The 23838-nt window shown below is 36.7% G+C and overlaps 1 protein-coding gene across 4 annotated transcripts in view; it reads right to left on the bottom strand.

Annotated features, from left to right (window-relative positions):
• The window catches only part of SESTD1 (SEC14 and spectrin domain containing 1), a 152454-nt gene that overhangs the window by 8336 nt on the left and 120280 nt on the right, over window positions 1-23838 (bottom strand). For all 4 annotated transcript variants that reach the window (XM_036879369.2, XM_057503833.1, XM_036879370.2 and 1 more), the window contains 7 exons: window positions 10235-10429; window positions 9605-9719; window positions 7982-8141; window positions 5616-5697; window positions 4792-4914; window positions 3870-4061; window positions 1274-1395 (listed from right to left, as the gene is read on the bottom strand). In XM_036879369.2, the coding sequence (XP_036735264.1) occupies window positions 1274-1395; window positions 3870-4061; window positions 4792-4914; window positions 5616-5697; window positions 7982-8141; window positions 9605-9719; window positions 10235-10429 (989 nt within the window). The remainder of the gene's footprint in view (window positions 1-1273; window positions 1396-3869; window positions 4062-4791; window positions 4915-5615; window positions 5698-7981; window positions 8142-9604; window positions 9720-10234; window positions 10430-23838) is intronic.

Raw genomic sequence — 23838 nt, 5'->3', positions numbered from 1 at the left:
CAGGGATAGGTGCTCCTCGGGTGATCCCAAGGGGGTCAGAATGGGAGACTGAGTGTGTGACAGTAAAATATAAAAATGAGGGAGTGGGGGGGTCCTGGAAGGGAACAACCAAAAGCACCCCTCTTATACTCTTACTAGCTGAATTTATAATTTTTTAGATTTCATTCTTTCATATATTGCAGCTGTATAACATAACTTTAGCCTACTTCTGATTGCTCATTTAAGTAATGACTAAATATAGATTATGAATCATGTTCTTTCAAGGGAATGAAATGGTATTTTCTTTATATCAATTCCAAATAATCATTTGAAGTTTATGACGCAGTAGTAGTAGCAGTCTGATTTGTTTTAAGTAGTATATATATTTCACCCATATATTCCCCCACCTCCATAACCTGAGGAGGTGTGAGCACATATATCCCCCCTATTTTTAGATTGGGAATTGAGGCACAGAAAAGTTAAGTGGCTTGCCCAAGGTGCTGCAGTGAGTAAGTGGTGGAGCTGAGATTTAAACCCAAGAAATCTGGTTCCAGTCCACAGTCCTCTCCATTAAACTACACTACAGCGTAAAGCACAGTTGTATTTAATGATTTGGTTTCTCTATCATTTGAATTAAATATCATCAGGGATGCAGCTCCTTCTGATTCATTTACTGGCCCATTTATTTGTATGAAACTATTTATTTTTATCAACTAGTTGAAATGGAAATGAACATGGGAATCAGAACTCCATCATTTACCAATGAAGAAAGTATGACTCCATATAGCACACTGAAAAGAGAATGGGTTTGGAGCCAGACAGACAACACTGTATCTTAAGTCCACTTAAATGCTGTGAAGTCTTCAGTACCTTACTTAGTATTTCTCAGCTTCAGTCTCTTCATCTGTAGATTAGGAATAATCATACTGAACTGGCATTATTTGGTCAAAAAAAATGAAGGTGCTTTAACTCAGCACATGGTATATAATATGAACTCACTAAACATTAGTCTTAGCCAAAGTTAGAACTCAAGATGTCAACCTAGTTAAATATCATTCTACTACAACAAGCTGTCAAGAAAGCAACAAATCTAATAAACAGCAAGGACCAAAAACTACTGTTGCAAAAAGCTGTTTTTATTTTTTTAAATTTAAAACCAATTTATTGTAGGAATTAAAGATGTGGACCAAAGTTAATTTATGTGGCTTTTTAAAGAACAGATTTTCATCTCTTGATGTTTTCACTTTAAGACCTCACTGATAAAAAGATAAAATTATAAGAACATGCACCATACCCATCAGGATAAATTACAGGAACAGTTAATCTATCCAAAAGTGATTTCCCAACTGCTTCAATTTCATCAAATTGCTCCTCATCATTAATAGCTTCAGGCTCTTCTGGACAGTCTTGCAAAATCTGCAACATATAAAAGGACAACATCAATCAAGAGACATAGTAAGGGAATCAAGCTCATACAAATTTGTTAGGTTAAAGTTGTTCTTGTTTTGTTCCTAGCATCTTCATGTACTCCACTGTACAAGAATGATCAATCATTGGCATAGCTGGCTCAAGAAGTTAAAACAAAATGGAGTACATACTTTCTCTTAATATATAATTAGAGTTCAAAAAGGTCTTTAGTGATTTCTAAGAAAAAAAATAATACCAGACTACTATTTGGAAAGTAAAATAAAACTGTGCTTAAGAAGCATCCTTTCATTAAGTACCTATTTATTGCACACTTACTATTTGCTTACTTAGCAGCTTGGTATATGAATGAGATATAGATTATGACCTCAAGAAGCTTACAGATTTCAAAAATGAAAGAAAATATAAATACAAAATAACATGTATTCAGAGTACAAACACATAATTGATGTGATGACCTAACTAGACACTTTGTAGTCATTTTAAAAACTGATCTGAGTTAACTTATGTAAACTGATGAGTTTGTAATTCAAATATAGGAAGTTCTACAGTCCTTGATAAGACAGGATTTTTTTTCCTTAATTATTACCACTTAACTATAACTAAAAAAGGAAGGAAGGAAGGAAGGAAGGGAGAGATGGAAGGAGGGCTAAGTTTATAGGTATTGACCCACACTAGTCAATAAATACAGTAGCCACTAGTCACATGGGCTAGTAAGCACCTGAAATGTGACTAGACCAAACTGAGATGTGCTATAAATCTAAGATACACACCAGATTAAAAAACAGTAATAAAATAAACTGCAAGAAGAAAAACTGCAAATTTTGAGGAAGAAGGAAAAAGAGTATTATTTCTCCAACATTTTTTTGCATTATACTTTACTTATTTAAGTCCAATCATGTTTACTTCAGCATTACTTATAAAGGACATTTTTATATTCCAAAATTCTAGATTCAATTTAAATATTTTCCTAATCATTATATGCAATTTGCTTATAGTTGTGGTTATATTTATGCTTACTGGTATAAAATAGAACATAGTCAAGAGGAAAATAATATCTGATAACAAATGCTTTCCATAAGTTTGCAAAGAAAAATAATCTTAAACAGATTTTATTATAAGCATGATAAGGGCCAAGTAGCAAAAAAAATAGGAACATTAATTTTCTATGAAAAACTCAACCATATTCACATTCTTATATGACCTCTTAAAGAGGTCTAAGTTTTAAAATGTCCTTGCAGATACATTTTAGAAGCACTACCCTAACTTATCAATGGCGATAAAAATCAGCCCAGGGTCCCTCCTGGACAGGAGGGAGCGGGGAGGAGCAGCAGGAGCAGAGGGACTAAAAGGCAGGTGGGAGAGCTTCTGGGGTGCCACCTGCACCCGCTGTGTGGACAGTGCGCCAATTACACAGGGGGGTTCACTCTGTGAACTTTTATTAAGCAGAACACTTGTGGTATGTACTTTCCTAGTTTAGTATTATACTTCAGTAAAAATTTTTCATTAAAACAACCAGTGGATAAGGAAGTTAAGCCATTTTTATGCTTCCATTCATCATTAGGCATATTTTAAACTAAAACACTGGCCTGTGTAGAACAGTGATCAGCTCAGAAATAGTTAAATATGGCCATTTCCCAACAGATGCAAGATACACATAACATAGAACCTGCTTAACTCCTGAGATTCCTGGTAACATCTCTTCTCTTTTATAAACTAGGCTATCACATTTGCACCTTAGGTTTCTCAAATCTTAAATTGTACTGAACATCTCCTACATACAAATTTCACTGCAAGAGATCAAAACAAAGTTAATTACATAATAAAGCTCTTCTTCAGAATAGAAATGTAAGACTTAGGTGTTATGAATTTTCATTGTGCAGAGTTTAAAAAAAAAAGGCTATAGTGAAAATCTGCCCAAATAACACAACATCTTTTATTTTTGGTTTCTAACTAATGAATTAATAATGAATTTTAGAATGAAATCTATCTTTAAAGATAACACATGAAAAAAGGTTTTAGTTTTACCCATATTCTCATTATGTTAGTATGGGTCTCAACTTTAAATATTATAAAATTACACAGTGCTATTTTTAAAAAAACTTTATGACAATTAGTGGTAGATGCCAAAGCAAAGTTTCCTTTCCTGGCATAATGAAAGAGACAGGAGCCAAGCCACCCCAAGGAACAGAGAGCCCATTCTGGGCATCTGGCTGCATGAGGAGGAAGCACTGCTGACAGTAACTACCAGCTAGCTCCAACCACAGCTCTCTAGCGCTGGTATGACTACTAAAAGCATCTGATCTACCTAAACAAACTTGAAACAAGGAGTAAATAAGTATTTGTTGGGAGAACTAGACTAACTATATAATTACATTATTAAAAAAACACATTTTAAACATACACATCAAATACTACTGAGACTGCATTTTTTAAAAACGACTGCATTTTTAAAAAAAACAAACCTTTTCAGCACTGGAGTGAAATGCAATTGCCATTTCCAGCCTATGTACTCTCTCTTCAGATGCTATTGTAAATTGTTTCCACACTCTGTTCAGTCGGGGAAGTGTATCGCCCGATGACCGAGAAGTGCAGCGCAAAGACTGGCACAACACAACTGTGGCCTGTAACAACTGTCTTCCATAGTCATAAGTGCTCTAAAAAAAGAAAAAGTAAACATGAAATTACAATAAAAGAATTCTGAAAAGAGGGATGGGAGAGTGTGCAGGACTGTGGTTGCAAATAAGGACACTACTAGAAATCAACACTGAATGACTCTACTGGCACCTATCTGCATGTATAAATAATGAAGGGGAAGCAATACTTCAGCAAAGTTTCTTGTTAGGCTTCCCTCTCTTACTCTATTTTTTTCTGTTGCAGTCTGCTCAATTCCACAGACAAAAAGAGTATCTATTCACTAATTAATCAAAATAAATGGGTGAAACTAGGCACTTTATATTCCATATAGAAAACTGTAACTGTTACACTATGAATTCAATTATTAGGAAATATAAAGATGTTTTTCACACCCACAAAATTTAGTGTTATGCTAACATTGATGAGATGCAGAAAACATGTTTCTAATTCACTGATACTAACATATATTTCATACTAACTTACATGAATAGTTAGAGTGCCTAAAAAATGCCATAATACATAATAACATCAATCGGAGGGAGCACACAGAACCTGTATTCAGGGAAACATAAACCCTCTCAAGTTTATGCAGGCCAGTTTTGATGCACCAGCTGACACTTTCTTAGTTCTGATATTTCTGGAATAACATAACTAACCTTCTTGGACTTGGAGGGTTAAGTTATATTACAATCATGCAGAAAGCTACTCAAACACTGAGCCTGTAGAAAAGGAAGAAAACCAGTTCTACACCTGTGCAACATCAACAAATTTTCTATGCTTTTCCAGTAAAACTTTCGTTTCCTGAGCGTCATCACCCAGTCTGACGTGGGTCTTAAGCAGAGCATCCAGAAGTTCACTTAGCCATTCTACTGCCTGAATGAAAATAAATGACAATGAAGCTACATTCATAACTCTTTACTTGTTATATCAAAACATATTTATAAAAGATTACTGTATGATTAATCCATTAGTTATAACCTAAATTCTTAATAGCTTATTCCATTCAATGCCAAACTACATGAATTAATAACCTCTCCTCCCCATCAAAATTTTTTAAATCTAAAGACAAGACCGACTAAAGAGAAGCACTCTTTTAAAATTAGTATCACATGATTTATATTAACAGAAGATCATGTGTTTATGCAACATAGGTGTTACTGGTATCTCATTACAGATTTACGTTATTATAAATTTCCTCTATGTCAAGTTGAAACTATGTTCTGTGATGCTAACCACACAGACACAGCAAATTGTTTAGCCAGTTGAAAAAAGCCAGGTTAAAAAGCAGTGTGCTATACCAGCCTGTCCTGGGATGTAACTACAACTAAACCAACAATAATAATTAATAAATAATCTCAATTTCTGACTCAGTAGAGGACTTCATTGAGAAGTTAAATGGAACCAGTAAGATGACTAGGAGTACAGGAAGTACTTTATTATTTCAACAGGATAAACTATAATCTGATTTAATGATTTTACTTTCTTAGGATCATGAAAAGCGACTTTTGTTTATACTTAGGCGAAATCAATCTTCTAAAGAAAGAGGTGTACATAATGTGCTGATTAGTCTTTACCTGGGCAGCGTCTTCTTCACACTTAAACAGCTGCACCATCTGAAGCATCTTCAGCCTTCGCACATCTACCATGTCTTCACATCTAAGAAGCCCAAACATAAACTTAGGAAATCATGTCAGTTTTGTTGGTAACTATTACCAGGCCATCATCTGGTACATGTGCTTCATAATATACTAAAACATGTAGTCCTACACTATGGAGAATGCAGTTATTCTGTATTGATTTGTAAGAATTTCAAGAATATCTGCATCTATGTTACATCAAAAGCCTCAAACTACCTGAATGATACTGAATCAGAAACCCTCTTGGGGATAGCATGGATTCTGCAAAATCCTATAAAGCAAAGCAAAAACACAGTGAGGCATTCAAAACTAAAGAAATCTTCACTGCCAATCAGCATTAAACAACCTTCAGAGATAAAAATGTAAAGTTTCTTTTACACTAATTTAGAGGATGATGCTCCAAGAAAAAAATTTTCTTTTAAATTAACACTTTTCATTATATTACATTACCCAAAGTAATAGCTAATTTTGAATTAAAAAAACAACCCTCCATCTATGTTCTTAGGAAAAAAAAACCTCTATTGATCTCTGCATGTAAAGAAACATAAAGTATCTTTGCACTGTGGTCTGCCTGGATAATAATCAGATTAAACTTTTCAGGTGACTTGATCTAATTCAGCTCTGATCCATTCTCTTCATTCCCCTCAGTTCCATGTACTTCAGATGGGAAGGGGAGGCTCACTGCAGTCCCAAGTACCAAGGCCAGGAGGCACTGGACTCCTGTACAGTTGATGTTCCTAAAAAGGCTTAGTAACTATACAGAAATTACATCACAGACCGTTTTTTAAATAAGGATGCCCTTAACAAAAGCCCATACAAACTATTAAAATGCACCTTGGTTAAAATAGTTCTATGAGGGGCTGAAGGGAAGTGCTAAATATTTTTAAAATCTGAAGCTACTAAAAAACAATGTAAAACACTTTAACAATGAAGATGGTGTCATATATACTCAACACATATTGTCAGGTATTAGATAATGTGCTTGAAAAACAGATGACATAGTTTCTACTATGTCGATGGTCCCATTTTGGGAATGGACTTTTAAACAATGTGATAAATGCTACTGTGGAGCTCTGTGAAACATCTACTGGGAGAATGTTTTCAAAGACAAGGCTGTCAGGGAGTTTCAAGAAGAAAGAAAAAGTCAGTTGTGTCTAATACTATTCAGAGTGGTCAGTCAATGTCAGGACCAAAAGTATCCCGTGGATTCTGAGCAAGATCAAGCATTTATTATATAGGGCAATTACAAAGCCACTGTTGATATCAGTTAGAGTGGGTTCAGTGAAATGGTGAGGGCAGAATGTCTGACTGAGAAGGGCTGAAAAGTAAACTGGAGGTAGTGAGGAAGTAGTGTGAACACAGATTAGACCTGCCAAAGACTTAGCTGTCAGGAGAGATAACTCCATCTAGAGGACAAAGGGTTGAAAAGGAAGGAATATGCATGTGTGCAACTGTTAAACTTTTTTTAAATATGAGAGACGTAAACATTTAAATGAGGGGTAGGGATGAGAATAAAGAATGGCAGTTGATGGAGGGAGGAAAAATAAGCATACACGGCTTTGAGAAGCACAGAGCTGTATCATCCTTTGGGGTAAGAATAAATAATGAAATAGGTTAAGTTTGCAGATATGAGGGTAGAAGGAATTTTTGCCTAATGACTATTTTCTCCATGATGTAGGGGGAGAGTTTCTGTGAGGTTTTATTGATGACCTTAAAATTTCTACGTGTGGAAAGATTTCACACAACCATGCCAGATTATAAATGCTTGCATATATTAATACTTCTGTTCACGATACCTTGCAGTTGCTATTAAAAATGGAGTTTTCAAAGAATCCTTTAAATTCTAGTTTCATATTAAAAGAAACTAAACCTCACCTTACCCAGAGTTTACTATTTCTTCTATAGAAATATGAGTGTGTGACAATTTGTAATAAGTTTATATACAAAAAAACAGATCAATGTAGATGACAGACTTAACAACAACTCTAAACCAAATGAAAATAGAAAAGTAAAATTCTCCAGAAAGGGTTTTCTTCAAAGAAAGAAGAGTCACAGGCTACACTGGAAATATAGAATTTGAAGTATTTGAGAGGAACTGAAGTTTTTACTGAGTAAAACAGGAAAAATTAAATTGTCATCATTTGTTAGTACAGTATACACAATAATTATTATGTTCACCAATAAGCTACCATGAAATAGGTAAGAACTTTTACTTTGTATAGGAAATGCAAATTATATCACTTTTCATTTTAATTAATATTATGTTGCCTTAGCAAAAATAAGCATTAATAATCAAACTTTGCCTTTGTTTTCTAAGTTGCATGTCTTCCATTACTCCTTGTATGTGGTCCACATTTTCTTTATTTTCAATGGTTACATCCTTCCCGTAGGCCCAGGATGCCTGGTTGGTGATCTGATCCAGAAGACCTTGGCCTTTTTCACGCAAACCTTGCAAACCTACATCTAAAACAAAAGTTACTAGACTTAATCTCTTAAACAACAGAGGTGCTTTCCCCCACTCAAGTAAATCCTCTCATCAGGTAACATACTTGGATTCCAAGTATAACAGCTTTGTACATACAACAGTTACCTTGGTATACAATTCTCTAAACATTTCAAGCAATAAAACCCCTTAAATGTGGCTCAAACTGGAGTTCTCTCACATGCCAAACTCACCCTAAAGAGAATTTCTAAAAGTTGAATTTCCACAGGTAGTAGTTTTTGTAACTGAAAACAGGAAGAAAGTATGAGAATTTCCATTTTGATGGGTAAGATTTCTCAACTTTTTTACTTTCTCCTTTATGTAGTCCAAGATTTAGGAGAACAAGGCAAATATTTTGTTCAAAAAAAACATGTAAGAGTTGCAAGACTTCAAAACAGCCAAGCTATGTATTATCACTGTAAAAGGACACTGGACATACTGAGTACAGACACAATTCAGCTTACACCTAACAAGAAGCAACACTTCAGATATGTTTACAATACTCCACTAAGTACACAAGATCTTTTTTTTCTTTTTTAAAGGGGAAGTGTGGCTGAAGAAAACTTCTAACACTTTGAAATAAATTTCATTTGGCATTATTAAAATATATATTATGCATGTCATCTGCTAAAATAACAAAGGCAATAAGCAAGTAAAATGCCAATACAAACATGATTTTTCAAATTCATTTACCCACGTCCTTTCAAAAATTAATTTGGTTTAATCATATGTGTCAAGATTTGCCACTAAATCTCTACCTTAAATTTCTGCTTCCTCTCTTCCATTCCCCTTTGTCCTCCTGTTCCACTCAATTCAACAGCCCCCTTCCTGCTTTTACATCCACTATACACCTCTTCATTCATGAGCTAGGGAAATTCGCTATAATTCCCACTGCAGTACAATGTAAAAGGTCTTGGTGTCGAGTGAGAAAAATAGCTTAAAGAAATGGGACCATCCTCCCCTCAGACAGTGTATAAACTTGGCAACATTCCCAGTTTGAAGAAACAAATAAATGCAGAACCAAACCCACTACTTTTTTTTTAAAAAAAACAAGGTTAGGATAGAGCAACAAAAATCATTGCATAAAGCACAGTTTTGGGTATACAGGGTTTACCACAGAACACTTCACAGCTAATTACAGTTTATGCATGCACTACAAATAACTGTTCATAGTATATGCAAGACATAGCACCTGTAGATATAGCTGGGTCAACAAGAAAGGCTAAAGGCCCAATGAAAGGAAATTGATGACCAACAATAAAAAATAAAAATTTCACCATAAATTATATCCTTCAAGGGAATGAAATCTTTTTTATAATAATTTTTCCTACATTCCGTGTGAATCATTTTAATTACGTCAGTATAAGCTGACTTATCTAACCATAGTAATGATATTTATAAAAAAAAACAACCTTATGTTGCAGCATTTAAAAAATCTGCTTACCAACACTTTTCAGCTTCTCTTCAAGCAGTTTTAAAGTTTGCTGAATCGATGCTCCATCAGCTGGTGCTACATCTACGCACAACATCCCTAATAAGCCATCCAACTGCTGAGACAACTAAAGCAGAGGGACACCAAAGAGATAACCCTGATGTAATCAGCATCTAGTGTTCAATTATTAACGAGGTTTACATCTAATGAGGTTATCACACTTACTCTTGAAAAAGACTATGCTGCTAAAAGACAAGCACGAATAATTAGAATACATGTTATCTGAAAGAACACACAGATGCATGCACTACAAAGACAAAGAAGTATATCCAGGTTAGGAGAATGCAAAAAATTACTGGAACTTCCACTGCAATCTATGTTATAAAGCATAAACACTGAGAAACATCAAAGAGAAATATATCTACTAGATTGGAACATTATTCAGACAAGAAAGCATTAGTTGCATGCAGAATGACCCATTAAAGTTTAAAAAAAATTAAAGGAATTTTATCTCATCACCTCACCAATAAATTATTTTATTGTTTCAGAAAAATTAGGAGACATGCAAAACTGCAAAAATTATGTCCAGATAAGTGCTCATCTAATTTGAAGAAAAGAATAGCAATGAGAGTAGACACTTACATCTTGGGCAACACCATGAAATTCAAGAGCTGCCTGTAAGAGATTTTGCCTAAATTCCAGCTGACTGGCCTGTCGATAACAAACATCACTAAGTTGTTGCTGCAATGACTTTAGTTCCACAAGATCTTCCTCATCCCCAGCATTTAAGAGGGCTGCAATTTGCTGATTAAGTTCTACATATACTGCAAACCATTCCTGTAACAGAAATGTTATAAATTATTTAAGGATCAAATGAGTTCCAGAAGAACTCACTTTATATTTTATCACTTCTCCAGATATACTAAGATTATAAGAATTTTCTAAGGTAAAAGTCAAAATAAGACTTTTTGAAGACAAAAGTCCCAACCCCCAAATCCTACTATGATCCCTGTAACTCATGCCTGCCAACAGCAATATCTCCTGTATCCTCACTCTAGCCTCTAAATGTTCCCTTGTCTTTCTTGTTCTCCATGAAATGCACCCGCCCTCAGAGGAAACAGCCCTGCAGCCTTCCTGATTGCTATTTTTGTTTTCACAGCTGACATACCACAAGCTGGGAGGTGGGGGACACGGGTGACTCATTCCTCATTTTATTTCCAGATCATGTCTTGTCCATCTTCTCTCAAAAACCACATCTCCTTTGAAGTGCATGCTGTCAGATTGCATCTTTTCACTATGTCTCATTATAATTGATCTCACTGCATGTCCTCATCCATGGAATTTAGCAAAGGTCACTACCTTCCTCTCAGTAGCAGCCTGCTCACTGACTTCTTCCATGTAGAACATTCACCCAACACTCTGAACATTCAATTCCTTGATTACCTCCCTCACTTCCAACAAATCATGTCCTTATCCTAACTCAACTACCCACTCCGATAGATATGAAATCTTATTATCATATTCTACTCAACAGCCCCAAATCTTAATTTCAAGAATTCCATTCTCTGACCACCAGCTACTGACTCTTCAGTTCACATTCTTTAGTATGCTCATTCCTACAACCCACGAGGGCCACCAATCCATTGACCTCAGCATGTTTGCTGCCGAGCACTCAGGAGCCTCATGCCCTCATTTCTATCCTTGGACAGAGGTTAAAACCACCTCCCAGGGTACAACCAACACTCATGTCCTGCTTTCCTTCCTTCTATCAGGTCTGCCTGGAAAAACTTCAGGTCTGCTTTCTCTGCCTGTGTACCTATACCAAAGTAGTTGAACATGGCTGGATAAAAACGACTATGTGGACAGTTGTCTTTTTAAAGTTGACTAAAAAAACCTCAAATGGGCCTTCAGTAATCCTATTACATTTCTCTAGTCAGTTCACTTTTCCACTCCTGATTTTTCTTTTCATGCCTTAAATCTCCACCTCTTTCTTCTCTTCTCTTTCAGCCAAAATTCTAACTTCTTAGTTCACTAGGAAACAGTCAGAAGGGAACTTTCCTGACAAATCTATGACCTTCCCTACTTCTGTAGCTCTATGCTTTGCCCTCCTTAACTAAAATAATGAACTGTCACTGCCTCTAAGGCCAACCACTTCATTGTACATTATGTACTATTCTCTCTGCCTATTCAAGGCTTTGCTCTTGCACTTAACTTCTCTCTCCCATCATCAATTCAGTTTTTTCAACTAGCTTTCCACCAGCATATAAATAAGCTGTAGTATCTCACATTAAAAAACAAAATATAAACTTAAGATATGTGAATTTCACTATATATATAAACTAAACCTCATTCAAAAAACAAGAAAAAAAATGACCTCCCTTAAAGGGGTTCTCTGTACTCATCTGTCTATTCAGTTCACATTTTTTTAATCCACTCTGATCAGGGTTTTGTCCGTCCCACTTTTATTAAATTCTCAGTCTTTATCTTACTGGGCCTCTCGGTTATATTTGCCAAAGGTGACTAATTCCTCCTCCTTGAAATGCCTTTTCCTTATTTCCTAAGACAAAATGTCTCCTTTTTGGCCTCCTTTGCTGGCTCTCCTTCCTCTTCTTGCCTTTAAATTTAGGGGTGACCCAGGTTCAGATTTCCAAAGGTTCTTTTCTTCTCTCAATATTCATTGGGTTTGGAACATTTCTTTTAGTCCCATATTGTTAAATAACATCTATGTAAAATTAACATCCTCAACCTTGACCCCTCTCTTGAACCCCAGAAACTAACACCAAACAGTCTACTAGCTATCTTCATTTGGATGACTATTAGATAACTCAAATTTAACCTGTCCCCAAAATTACTGATTCTTCAACCTCCCAACCTGTTTCTCTCCCAGTCTTCCCCATCTTAATTGTTGCTAAGGCCTAATGTTTGTTTCTTCTATGAACAAGTCTGGCTGGCTTAACCTCAGGAACCTAACTACTCATTACTTCTACTGCTTCTATTAGCCTGTCTTCCTATTGTTTATCCCTATACCCTATTCTACATCAAATAGCCACTGATCTTCTAAAAGCATAAATCTATTCTCTGCTTGAAAATCCCTCCAATGATTTCACATAACATTTAAAATAAACCTCAAGTTTCTTTTTGTGGGCTAAATCACATGACATACTTAGGCCCTAACTCCCACCCAAACCTATGTTTTCTGTGTCACTGCACTCCACCACCACCAGCACACCTACTATTCCTTAATCATGGCAAGTATGCTCCTACCTCAGGGGGTTTTTACATCTGTGTCCTCAACCTGAATTGCCCTTTGCTTGGATTACTCCTTAATATCAGTTCAAGGTTTCTGATTAAACATCATCTTTTCAGAGAGGCCATTTCTAAAAGTCTTACCTATATTGTAAGACTTTCCCCAACTGAAATGTAAGTTTCATATTATAAGACAGTGCTATATACTCAGAGCACTCGTGACATTTAGTATGTGCTCAGTTAACAAGTATTTAATGGACATATAAAATATTTCGTATTAGGCACTATAGATTTGTTGACATTAAGTATGTAATAGGTACTAGTCTAAATGTAATCTACTCTTGTGCCCCATACCTAAAACTTGGGTTTCTCTAATTTGTCATATTGTTTTATTGTTTGAATTAACTATGGAATCTTAGAATATTATTACATAGATGATGTAGTCAGATATAACAGAAAAAAACACTGGATTTGAAGGACAATTGGTCTATTTTCTTTATCAAGCATGTGATCTTCATCAAGTCATTTAATCCCTCAGAACCAGTTTCTTTACTTACAATGATGATCTTCGACTGGGGGTATTTTGCTCCCTAGGAAGCATTCTGCAATATCCAGAGACATTTTTGGCTGCCATAACTGGGAGGAAGGGATACTAATGCAGCTAATGGGTAGAGGCCTGTGATACTGCTAAATGTCCTACAATGCCCACGACAGCCGTACAACAGACATTTATCTGGTCCAAAGAGTCAATGTGCTGAGGCTAAGAAACCCTGCTCTATACAACAGTGATAATATCCCTTTTACCGACTTTACTGGCTATTGTATGGATTTAATTAGATCATATATATGAAATAATTTTTAAGTCACACAGTGATTACGAAGGTTAATGGAGACTGACTTAAAGTAGAAATAAAAATACATTACCTAAGAAAAATATCGGGAGCCAAGATGGCGGCGTGAGTAGAGCAGTGGAAATCTCCTCCCAAAACCACATATATTTTTGAAAATACAATAAAAAACTCTTCCTAAGAGAGACCAGAAGACACAGGACAACAGCCAGAACACATCCACACCTGCGAGAACCCAGCGCCTCGTGAAGGGGGTAAGATATAAGCCCCGGCCCGGTGGACCCGAGTGCCCCACACCCCAGCTCCCAGCGGGAGGAGAGGAGTCACAGTGGGGAGGGAGAGGGATCCCAGGACTGCTAAATACCCAGCCCAAGCCATCGGCACCAGAGCGCAGACACAGTGCGTGTGTGGGGTTTTGGAAACTAGGGAAACAGGACAGTAAGACCTGTGAGTGGGTCCCTGAAGACATTGCACCGGGAACAAAGAAAAGCGAGTGCTTTTTGGAAGTCTTAAAGAGACAGGGACCCCACTCCAGATGGAAACGTCCTGGGACACTTAGTTCAGCTGCAGGGAATCTGGGGATCTCTGGGCACTCTAACCCCCTGGGCAACAGGGAGCACAGATGCCCCTCAATGAGATAAATAGCCTCCCGGCCGTTCCCCCTCCAACGTGGCTCCACCATCTCTGAGCAGCGGCCCGAGGCAGGCCACACCCACAGCAACAGCGGAGATAAGCTCCATAGCAGCCAGGCAGGAATCAGAAGCCCTTTCTGTGAGCAGCTGCCCAGAACAAGCCACTAGAGGCCGCTGTTCTCCCAGGAGAGGAGGGCCACAAACCAACATGAAGGGAAGTTCTTCCAGTCGTCACTCGTGCCAGCTCTGCAAACTATCTCTATCACCATGAAAAGGCAAAATTACAGGCAGACAAAGATCACAGAGACAACACAAGAGAAGGAGACAGACCTAACCAGTCTTCCTGACAAAGAATTGAAAATAAAAATCATAAACATGCTGATGGAGATGCAGAGAAATACAAAAGAGCTAAGGTATGAAGTCCGGAGGAAGATTACAGATGCCAGGAAGGAGATTACAGAAATGAAACAAACTCTGGAAGGATTTATTTGCAGAATGGATAAGATGCAAGAGGCCATTGATGGAATAGAAACCAGAGAACAGGAACACATAGAAGGTGACACAGAGAGAGATAAAAGGATCTCCAGGAATGAAAAAATATTAAGAGAACTGTGTGACCAATCCAAAAGGAACAATATCCGTATTATAGGGGTCCCAGAAGAAGAAGAGAGAGAAAAAGGGATAGAAAGTGTCATTGAAGAAATAATTGCTGAAAACTTCACCAAACTGGGGGAGGAAATAATCGAACAGACCACCGAAATACAAAGAACTCCCAACAGAAAGGACCCAAGGAGGACAACACCAAGACACATAATAATTAAAATGGCAAAGATCAAGGACAAGGAAAGAGTTTTAAAGGCAGCTAGAAAGAAAAAGGTCACCTATAAAGGAAAACCCATCAGGCTATCATCAGACTTCTCAACAGAAACCTTACAGGCCAGAAGAGAATGGCATAATATATTTACTGCAATGAAACAGAAGGGCCTTGAACCAAGGATACTGTATCCAGCACGACTATCATTTAAATATGAAGGAGGGATTAAACAATTCCCAGACAAGAAAAAGTTGAGGGAATTTGCTTCCCACAAACCACCTCTACAGGGTATTTTAGAGGGACTATTCTAGACAGGAGCACTCCTAAGAATAACATAGGTCACCAGAGAAAATAAAATCACAGCAAAGAAAGCAGACCAACCAAATACTAACAAATGGCAAAAAAATAAAATCAACTACCAACTAAAAGCAGTTAAAGGAAACACGAAAGAGCACAGAATAAAACAACCAACATATAAAGAATGGAGGAGGAGGAATAAGAAGGGAGAGAAGAAAAGAATCTCCAGACAGTGTATATAACAGCTCAATAAGCAAGCTAAGTTAGGCAGTAAGATACTAAAGAGGCTAACCTTGAACCTTTGGTAACCACGAATTTAAAGCCTGCAATGGCAATAAGTACATATCTTTCAATAGTCACCCTAAATGTTAATGGGTTGAATGCACCAATCAAAAGACACAGAGTAACAGAATGGATAAAAAAGCAAGACCCATCTATATGCTGCTTACAAGAAACTCACCTCAAACCCAAAGACATGTACAGACTAAAAGTCAAGGGATGGAAAAACATATTTCAAGCAAACAACAGTGAGAAGAAAGCAGGGGTTGCAGTACTAATATCAGACAAAATAGACTTCAAAACAAAGAAAGTAACAAGAGATAAAGAAGGACATTACATAATGATAAAGGGCTCAGTCCAACAAGAGGATATAACCATTCTAAATGTATATGCACCCAACACAGGAGCACCAGCATATGTGAAACAAATACTAACAGTACTAAAAGAGGAAATAGAATGCAGTGCATTCATTTTAGGAGACTTCAACACACCACTCAACCCAAAGGATAGATCCACTGGACAGAAAATAAGTAAGGACATGGAGGCACTGAACAACACACTAGAACAGATGGACCTAATAGACATCTATAGAACTCTACACCCAAAAGCAACAGGATACACATTCTTCTCAAGTGCACATGGAACATTCTCCAGAATAGACCACATACTAGCTCACAAAAAGAGCCTCAGCAAATTCCAAAAGATTGAAATCCTACCAACCAACCTTTCAGACCACAAAGGTAGAAAACTAGAAATAAATTCTACAAAGAAAACAAAAAGGTTCACAAACACATGGAGGCTTAACAACATGCTCCTAAATAATCAATAGATCAATGAACAAATTAAAATAGAGATCAAGGAATATATGGAAATAAATGACAACAATAACACAAAGCCCCAACTTCTGTGGGACACAGCGAAAGCAGTCTTAAGAGGAAAGTACATAGCGATCCAGGCACACTTAAAGAAGGAAGAACAATCCCAAGTGAATAGTCTAACATCACAATTATTGAAACTGGAAAAAGAAGAACAAATGAGGCCTAAGGTCAGCAGAAGGAGGGACATAATAAAGATTAGAGAAGAAATAAACAAAATTGAGAAGAATAAAACAATAGAAAAAAATCAATGAAACCAAGAGCTGGTTCTTTGAGAAAATAAACAAAATAGGTAAGCCTCTAGCCAAACTTATTAAGAGAAAAAGAGAATCAACACACATCAAAAGAATCAGAAATGAGAATGGAAAAATCACGACAGACACCACAGAAATACAAAGATTACTAAAGACAATTATGAAAACCTATATGCTAAGAAGCTGGAAAACCTAGAAGAAATGGACAACTTCCTAGAAAAATACAACCTTCCAAGACTGACCAAGGAAGGAACACAAAAGTTAAACAAACCAATTACGAGCAAAGAAATTGAAACAGTAATCAAAAACCTACCCAAGAACAAAACCCCCGGGCCAGAAAGATTTACCTCAGAATTTTATCAGACATACAGAGATGATATAATACCTATTCTCCTTAAAGTTTTCCAAAAAATAGAAGAGGAGGGAATACTCCCAAACTCATTCTATGAAGCCAACATCACCCTAATACCAAAACCAGGCAAGGACCCCACCAAAAAAGAAAATTACAGACCGATATCCCTGATGAATGTAGATGCAAAAATACTCAATAAAATATTAGGAAACCGAATTCAAAAATATATCAAAAGGTTCATACACCATGACCAAATGGGATTCATCCCAGGGATGCAAGGATGGTACAACATTTGAAAATCGATCAACATCATCCACCACATCAACAAAAAGAAGGACAAAAACCACATGATCATCTCTATAGATGCTGAAAAAGCATTTGACGAAATTCAACATCCATTCATGATAAAAACTCTCAGCAAAATGGGTATAGAGGGCAAGTACCTCAACATAATAAAGGCCATATATGATAAACCCACAGCCAACATCATACTGAACAGCGAGAAGCTGAGAGCTTTTCCTCTGAGATCGGGAACAAGACAGGGATGCCCACTCTCCCCACTGTTATTTAACATAGTACTGGAGGTCCTAGCCATGGCAATCAGACAAAACAAAGAAATACAAGGAATCCAGATTGGTAAAGAAGAAGTTAAACTGTCACTATTTGCAGATGCCATGATATTGTACATAAGAAAACCCTAAAGACTCCACTCCAAAACTACTAGAACTGATATCCGAATACAGCAAAGTTGCAGGATACAAAATTAACACACAGAAATCTGTGGCTTTCCTATACACTAACAATGAACCAATAGAAAGAGAAATCAGGAAAACAACTCCATTCACAACTGCATCAAAAAGAATAAAATAACTGGGAATAAACCTAACCAAAGAAGTGAAAGACCTATACCCTGAAAACTACGAGACACTCTTAAGAGAAATTAAAGGGGACACTAACAAATGGAAACTCATCCCATGCTCTTGGCTAGGAAGAATTAATATCGTCAAAATGGCCGTCCTGCCCAAAGCAATATACAGATTTGATGCAATCCCTATCAAATTACCAGCAACATTCTTCAACGAACTTGAACAAATAGTTCAAAAATTCATATGGAAACACCAAGGACCCTGAATAGCCAAAGCAATCCTGAGAAGAAAGAATAAAGTGGGGGGGATCTCACTCCCCAACTTCAAGCTCTACTACAAAGACATAGTAACCAAGACAATTTGGTACTGGCACAAGAATGGAGCCACAGACCAGTGGAACAGATTAGAGACTCCAGACATTAACCCAAACATATATGGTCAGTTAATATTTGATAAAGGAGCCATGGGCATACAATGGGGAAATGACAGTCTATTCAACAGATGGTGCTGGCAAAACTGGACAGTTACATGTAAGAGAATGAAACTAGACCACTATCTATCCCCATATACAAAAGTAAATTCGAAATGGATCAAAGACCTGAATGTAAGTCATGAAACCATTAAACTCTTGGAAGAAAACATAGGCAAAAACCTCTTAGACATAAACATGAGTGACCTCTTCTTGAATATATCTCCCCGGGCAAGGAAAACAAAAGCAAAAATGAACAAGTGGGACTATATTAAGTTGAAAAGCTTCTGTACAGCAAAAGACACCATCAATAAAACAAAAAGGTACCCTACAGTATGGGAGAATATATTTGTAAATGACAGATCTGATAAAGGCTTGACGTCCAGAATATATAAAGAGCTCACACGCCTCAACAAACAAAAAACAAATAACCCAATTAAAAAATGGGCAGAGGAACTGAACAGACAGTTCTCCAAAAAAGAAATACAGATGGCCAACAGACACATGAAAAGATGCTCCACATAGCTAGTCATCAGAGAAATGCAAATTAAAAACACAATGAGATATCACCTCACACCAGTAAGGATGGCTACCATCCAAAAGACAAACAACAACAAATGTTGGTGAGGTTGTGGAGAAAGGGGAACCCTCCTACACTGCTGGGGTGGATGTAAATTAGTTCAACCATTGTGGAAAGCAGTATAGAGGTTTGTCAATATGCTCAAAATAGACTTACCATTTGACCCAGGAATTCCACTCCTAGGAATTTACCCTAAGGATGCAGCACTCCAGTTTGAAAAAGACAGATGCACCCCTATGTTTATCGCAGCACTATTTACAATAGCCAAGAATTGGAAGCAACCTAAGTATCCATCAGTAGATGAATGGATAAAGAAGATGTGGTACATATACACAATGGAACATTATTCAGCCATAAGAAGAAAACAAATCTTACCATTTGCAACAACATGGATGGAGCTAGAGGGTATTATGCTCAGTGAAATAAGCCAAGCGGAGAAAAACAAATACCAAATGATTTCACTCATCTGTGGAGTTTAAGAACAAAGAAAGAACTGAAGGAACAAAACAGCAGCAGACTCACAGAACCCAAGAATGGACTAATATGTACCAAAGGGAAAGGGACTGGGGAGGATGGGTGGGTAGGGAGGGATAAGGGGGGGGAAGAAGAAAGGGGGTATTATGATTTGCATGCATAATGTAGGGGGTGGGAGAAAGGGGAGGGCTGTGCAACACAGAGAAGACAAGTAGTGATTCTATAACATTTTGCTATGCTGATGGACAGTGACTGTAATGGGGTTTGTGGGGGGGACTTGGTATAGGGGAGAGCCTAGTAAACATAATATTCTTCATGTAATTGTAGATTAATGATAAAAAAAAAGAGAAAGAAAAGGGGGATTACTCCCTGATAGGATAAAACTAACTGCAAATCAACGATTAATGCATGCTTTACATATCCTTAATTTTGATCTTTCAAAGGGTGTCAGATCATCAGCTATAGAAGTATATTTTTCTGATAATATTCCTTTCTCTTAAAAAAACAAAAGCAGTTCCTGTGTGGTGATCTCCAATAGGTTCTTCACTATGGTATAAAGGTCATATCAAATTGTGGGCAAAGGGTTTGTTGGTGTTTATACAGAGGATCAAAGCCTAATTTGGCTACCCAGAAAACGAATTAAGATACGATATGAAGAAGAACTTCCAACATCAACGTCCTCTGGAAGAGTCATTCCAGAAGATGAACATCAAAAAACTTCAACAAAGATCCTGGTGCTGCTGCAGTTGTAGCTGCAGTCATCTCACTGGTTCCTGGACTTGTCATTGGAATGAAGAGGGAGATATCTAAGCTGGCCTGTGCATACAGTAAAACAACAAATTTGATTGGATCTATACTGTCGGAACTCAACCAAGAATTAGGAGAAGTTCAAGTTGCAGTGCTCCAAAATTGTGCGACTATAGACTATCTACTGTTAAAACAACACATGGGATGTGAACAGTTCCCAGAAATGTGTTGTTTTAATCTGTCTGATTTTTCTCAAACGATTCAAATTCAGTTAGACAATATCCATCATATCATTGATAAGTTTTCACATATGCCTAGGGTGCCTAACTGGTTTTCTTGATTTCACTGGATATGGCTGGTAATTGTAGGTCTCCTTTTGTTATGTAGCTATATTCCTATTATGTTAATGTATGTGAGCAATTAATTAGTAGTTTAAAACCTATACATGCTTATGTTACTCTACAAGAAGATATGTCAAAGAAATAATCAATCTTCCCATGTTTTCTTCCGTCTGCTCTTTTTATAGCTTTTCTTCTTCCTTCCTAATTACAACCCTTTAGTAGAATTAGTGCCTCATACCGAAAATTACCGAGTATTATAATTCTTACAAGTCGTAAAGATACCTCAAGACAAATGCTGGGCATAGAAGCCACAGGGCATAAATCTGCAAAGAAGTAAAAAGCTAACCTTTTCAAACAATAAGGCTTCTCTCTCACTTACCAACTTTACATTTCCCTGTATGGCCCTGGAAGATGACTGGTTAGCCAGAGACGGGTAAGATTCCTCAAGGGAGGAACAACCTAAGACAGGCACAGTCACAGGGGGGCCATCAGGAGAGAAATTGGGGATCAACAGAGGTGAGGCTTAGAACCTCAAACCCCTGTTCTGAGAGAAATCTTCTGCATCCATGGATGTTTTGTTGCCCTTGTCTAGCTTGGATTAATACTTAAAAGTCTATAGGCACACACCTGATCACCTACATTTGCCCTCTTACAGCACTAAACTATGTTTTCTACCTTTATCTTGCATCTACCTACCACTTCAGCATTTTATTTAAAAAAAAAAATAAGGGAGAAATGTGGGATTCACATATAAATCAAGTATAAAAATCAAACGAATAATCATATCTGACTTGATTGTTTATATTTCATGATGCGTGATCAAAACCAAAAGTTTCTGTGATATGACTGCCCTTGCTCTGTTCACCATGTAAGAACTTGTTTGTTATGCTTCAGAAGATTGGAGACTGTTGAGATATAGGCTTGGGGTTGATTAATGACTGTGCATTGAGTCCCCTATACAGAATTTTATTGTTAACAACCATTTGATCAATAAATATGAGAGATGCCCTCTCAAAAAAAAAAAAAAAAAAGAAAAATATCATTACAGTGTTCTAAAATATATAGGGATTCCAGAGTCTTATCTATATTACTTAAAAATTTGGTTAATGCTCTAAATAAGTTAAGTCCAATTTTTTGAAAAGTAATAACAATACTATTCAGAGAAATATAGTAAACTAGAGAAAAAGAGTCTCCTAGGATATTATTTCTTACAGTGAGAACTATTTACATTAGATCACCTGGGGTGTTTATTAAAATCCCTAAGCTCCACTCATAACCTACTTAACAGGAGTCTCCAGAGGGGGTGCGCTGAGGGTGGGGCTCTGAAACAGGCGTCTTAACAAGCATCTCAGTTGACTCTTACGATCACGAAGGTTTAAGAACCGTCATCTTGAAGCTGGTTTTCTCTCTTGGTTTAGATTTGTAAAATATATGCCCTAGTAACCAGACCAGGGATGTAAACAATTTAAGAACTAGTGTGTCTCACAAAATTAAAGCCTGAATTTAGAGAAACTCACATTAGGAACTGAGGTTGTAATAAATAAATTATTAGTCTCTCTGGGATGTGAGGAAAAAATTCTGGCATAAATAATAAATGACCAAAATGTTCCTAGGAAACAGGGGAACACAGATTTTATGGAACCTATGTGAACAGGTCACGATGCATTCAGTTCAGTCATGGTTATTCTTGGTTCAATTTCTTATAAACATTTCACTGTATAGAAAATTGCTATTTCATAGCAAAAAAAAAAAAAAAGACAAGAAAGGAAATCAACACCAGGATATGGGATGGGATGTGGATTAAGATGATAAGTAAGAAATGAAGAAATGAGATTGCATGTTCATGTACTAGGACAAGGGCAATCATCAGGAGTGACAATGGAATCATATGTAAATTGGTGGGCATGCACCGCTGGTAAAATAATATTTTATGCCATCAAATAGGAGCGCCAATGTAGGAGGGAAGAAACACTACCAACTCTCTTAGGCTAATATGTTAGGGAGAAGTCAATTTTGATTCTTTGTGCAGACCTGTTTTGCTGCTTAGTATTAGGTGTGACACATCAGTATTCTCTGGAAACCAGAAGTCAACACCATGGGATTGGTGGATACTGACAGACTCCTAAAGCAGCTTCAGAGATTTATGCTCTGCACATTCCTATCATGTTTCTTTGCTACTACCCACCTACCACTGCCCAAAAGTCAAAACAAGATTTATTACTGAACTAAAATACTTTAAACTTTGTTATTGTAATCATTTCCATACAGCTTAATATTTCTTCTGTTGTGCTTGCCTACTAGAATGCAAAGAACATATAAACTTCTTATTGACACTCCTTGACAAAGAATTACATATAAGAAGAGTTTCACTTCCTATCTATTAGTCGTGAGTATGCTAATAAATTTTGGGTTATTTTTAGCTTTACTTCTGAATTACGCTTTTATGAAGAATCTAAAATTTAGTATTTGACAAGAATGCTTTTATACAAAATAGTATGTGCAGTTTCTCCAAATTCTATCCCTATTAAGCAATAAATATACTAGGAACACATCATTATAATTTCACATAGACCTGAACAATTCCAATACATGCTTTAAGTGTTGACTTTTATTTACAAAGAGAAAAGAAAGCTTTTAATAAATTTAAACACCTCAAACAGCACAGCTGCAGCCTATTCTCAAGGTGATAGTGCAGTGCCACCTACTGGTTAAAACAGGGCAATTCTCTTTGTAAATCTTTCAGAAAGGAAAATATCAAATCTATTCAAAAGTATAAAAAACAGTATAATGAAACCCATGTGCCAGCCACCTTTAATAATTATCAACTCATGGCCAATCTTATTTCATCTATACTACCATCCAATCTGTCCTCACTCCCAATTTGGAAACAAATTCTAGAATTCACACATTATTTAAAGAGATGAGATTCATGATAAGCTATCAATTTTTTAAAAAATTTGACCATCATGTCTATGATTGCAAATGTCAATATATGTGCATATGTCCTCAAGTTATTAAGAATACATTCTGAAAATTTTTTAACGTGCCATTTGTTAATCATATCTATGAAATTTAATAACTTTGGGGCCAGGACAACAGAGAAGAAGTCTCATCTGAGTATCAAGAGCTCTGTTTTAACCCTGATCTAGTCACCCACTGATCAAAAAATCCA

This window comes from Manis pentadactyla, chromosome 6, assembly GCF_030020395.1.
Source record: "Manis pentadactyla isolate mManPen7 chromosome 6, mManPen7.hap1, whole genome shotgun sequence".
Lineage (NCBI taxonomy): Eukaryota > Metazoa > Chordata > Mammalia > Pholidota > Manidae > Manis > Manis pentadactyla.
Note: the sequence above shows the minus strand (reverse complement) of the source record. Positions and strands in the feature narration are given on the sequence as shown.